The sequence below is a fragment of the Bidens hawaiensis genome, unplaced genomic scaffold (genome assembly GCF_021521415.1).
Source record: "Bidens hawaiensis isolate Kalapana, Puna unplaced genomic scaffold, B.hawaiensis_p1.1 tig00045634_1, whole genome shotgun sequence".
Classification (NCBI taxonomy): Eukaryota; Viridiplantae; Streptophyta; class Magnoliopsida; order Asterales; family Asteraceae; genus Bidens; species Bidens hawaiensis.
Window position 1 is genome coordinate 37,300 of NW_027505948.1, and position 2,235 is coordinate 39,534.

At 35.9% G+C, this 2,235-nt stretch overlaps 1 protein-coding gene across 1 annotated transcript; it reads left to right on the forward strand.

Annotated features, from left to right (window-relative positions):
* The first annotated feature begins 214 nt into the window (after positions 1-214).
* On the forward strand, positions 215-1,451 carry LOC143616087 (protein BIG GRAIN 1-like B). Its single transcript, XM_077089033.1, has one exon. It carries the CDS (start codon positions 257-259, stop codon positions 1,400-1,402), a length of 1,146 nt encoding a protein of 381 aa, XP_076945148.1. The 5' UTR covers positions 215-256; the 3' UTR covers positions 1,403-1,451.
* The last annotated feature ends 784 nt before the right edge of the window (positions 1,452-2,235 follow it).

Consider the following 2,235-nt stretch of genomic DNA (forward strand, 5'->3'; position numbering starts at 1 on the left):
AAAAAATATTGTTTTACTAATGCACATGTTGCTAGAAATGTTGGTTTTCAAACAAAAATAAATTTAAAACCCAAGGGCAATATTGTCTTTTCACAATAACCTATTAATAAATTGCACAACTTATGCACGCGCCTGTCTTCCCTTTATAAAGACTCCCATTTCTTCCTGTTCATACTCATCCATCCTTCATTCTTCTTCAAGCCTTCGCTTCTCTCTCTCTACACTCTTCATTTCATTCCCTCAATATTCACAACTTATGGCAGAAATGTATAACTGGGATAATAAATCAAATAAAATTACACAATACCCATCATTCTCTTCATCACTTCTTGATGAAATCTACCGCTCAATCGATGTAGGCGATGAGAAATTCGGTGAATTTAAAGTCCGAAAGCAAAAACCCGTAAAGAAAACCGACCGCGGGTCCAAGAGTAAAAGCGATGAAGAAATTGCGGGTTTTCGACAAGCGTGTTTGGTTGATCAATGGATGGAAATGAAAGCCAATAAAAAAGCGTCATTGCCAGAATTTGATCAGAAAATGTTACTTGATAATGACCCTTTGTTCTTTAGTTCGGGTTCGAGTTCGTCGGATTCGAGTTTCGGGTGGTATTCGGAAGCTGAAGCGGTTAAGCCGAATCAGTCTTGTTTTGGACCATTAAATAAGGTTAAAACAAGTGTTCCGTCACGTTCTGCTGGGAAAAAGCAGAATGAGTTTTACCCGTTTGATGATGATCAAACAGATAAAACTGATGATAGTGGTCTAGTCAGGTCGAAGACTAGAGCCTTAAAATTGTACGCAAGTTTGAAAAAAGTGAAGCAGCCGATCTCACCTGGAGGTCGGCTGACAACCTTTATTAATGCCATTTTCACAAATGGGAATCCCAAGAAGTCAAAAAATTTGGGTTGTGATGTTAAAGCCCAAGCCCAAACCCAAACCCGGAGTGAAAGAAAGTCGAAATCCACCAATGTGTCTACGTGTTCATCGGCTTCTTCGTTTTCAAGATCATGTTTAAACAAAAATATTTCAAGACCAAGTGACAATGGTATACGAAGAACCGTCACATTTCTTAATCGTGAAGATTCTCGTCCCTATGGTCCGAAAAATGTACGCAATGTACAAGATTTCGATAAGCTTCCTCATACGACATTCCCATGGGCAAGAACGACAGAACCAAATTTTAAAGAGTTTTTGAGGAAGTATGACGATAAAAAGAATGATTTAGACGATGATGATGATGAAGAAGAAGATGAAGATGATATAGCAAGTGTCTCGAGTTCGGACTTATTTGAGCTTGATCACTTGGCAATGTTGAAGAATGAACAATATTCTGAGGAGCTTCCTGTGTATGGAACTACACATATGGGCACGAATCGAGCTATTGCTAGTGGTTTAGTTTGCTAGTTTTATTTTTATAAAGTTATGATAATGGCATACCTAATTTACGAGTTTTTTGTTTTGGGTTTTAATGGTACTTCTAGTATCGTATATATAATGAAACAGTTTTTATTAATTTTATGATAAGTATTGTAATTATTGTAGGCATTCTAATAGTTTGGTACGGTCAGTGTTAAAAGCGACGGGTTTAAACAGGTACGATGCACAAAGCACAATCATGCATTGGCTAGTAACAAACTGATAACAACGACAGTTGGTTTATATGGTTACAATGCATTGGTTAGTAAGAAAATTATAAGACTGGCGGTTCCCGACCTAACTAGTCGTTTTCATAACACTATAGCCAATCGTCTAATCTATCAAACATAAGTTAAGGATGTTTAACCGAAACCTAAGCTCTTGTCAAAAATAAAGATTAATGAATAAGAATTGATGGAAAATTTCAAATACTAGTTAAACTTAATAAATTTGCTATTTTGTTATTCAAAATATATTTCAAATAAAGGAAGAGTAAAATGGAATGATGATTAAAAGTGAAAACTTGTGATAAAAGGAGATTGGGTGATCCCAAGTGGTTTGAGAGAGATGGTGAATAAAGGGGAAAAGTAAAGGGGGTAAAGAGTAAAAGGAGAAAAGATAAGGGGGGTAAAATGAAGATTCTTGAAATGGGTTGTAAAGTGAAAGGTAGATCTTCCTTCTTCTCTTCTTGTTCTTGGCCTTTGGGGTTTGGGAAAGTAAATGCTTTTGCTTTCTTTAATGCTATTCTTCGATCGCCTTGCATCACAACTTCGAATATATTCAACCTTTATCACTATTTAATAATACTATTTATAACTTAA

Coding starts and splice junctions, on each gene's coding strand:
- LOC143616087 (XM_077089033.1), top strand. CDS start 257: ATGGCAGAAATGTATAACTGGGATAATAAATCAAATAAAATTACACAA.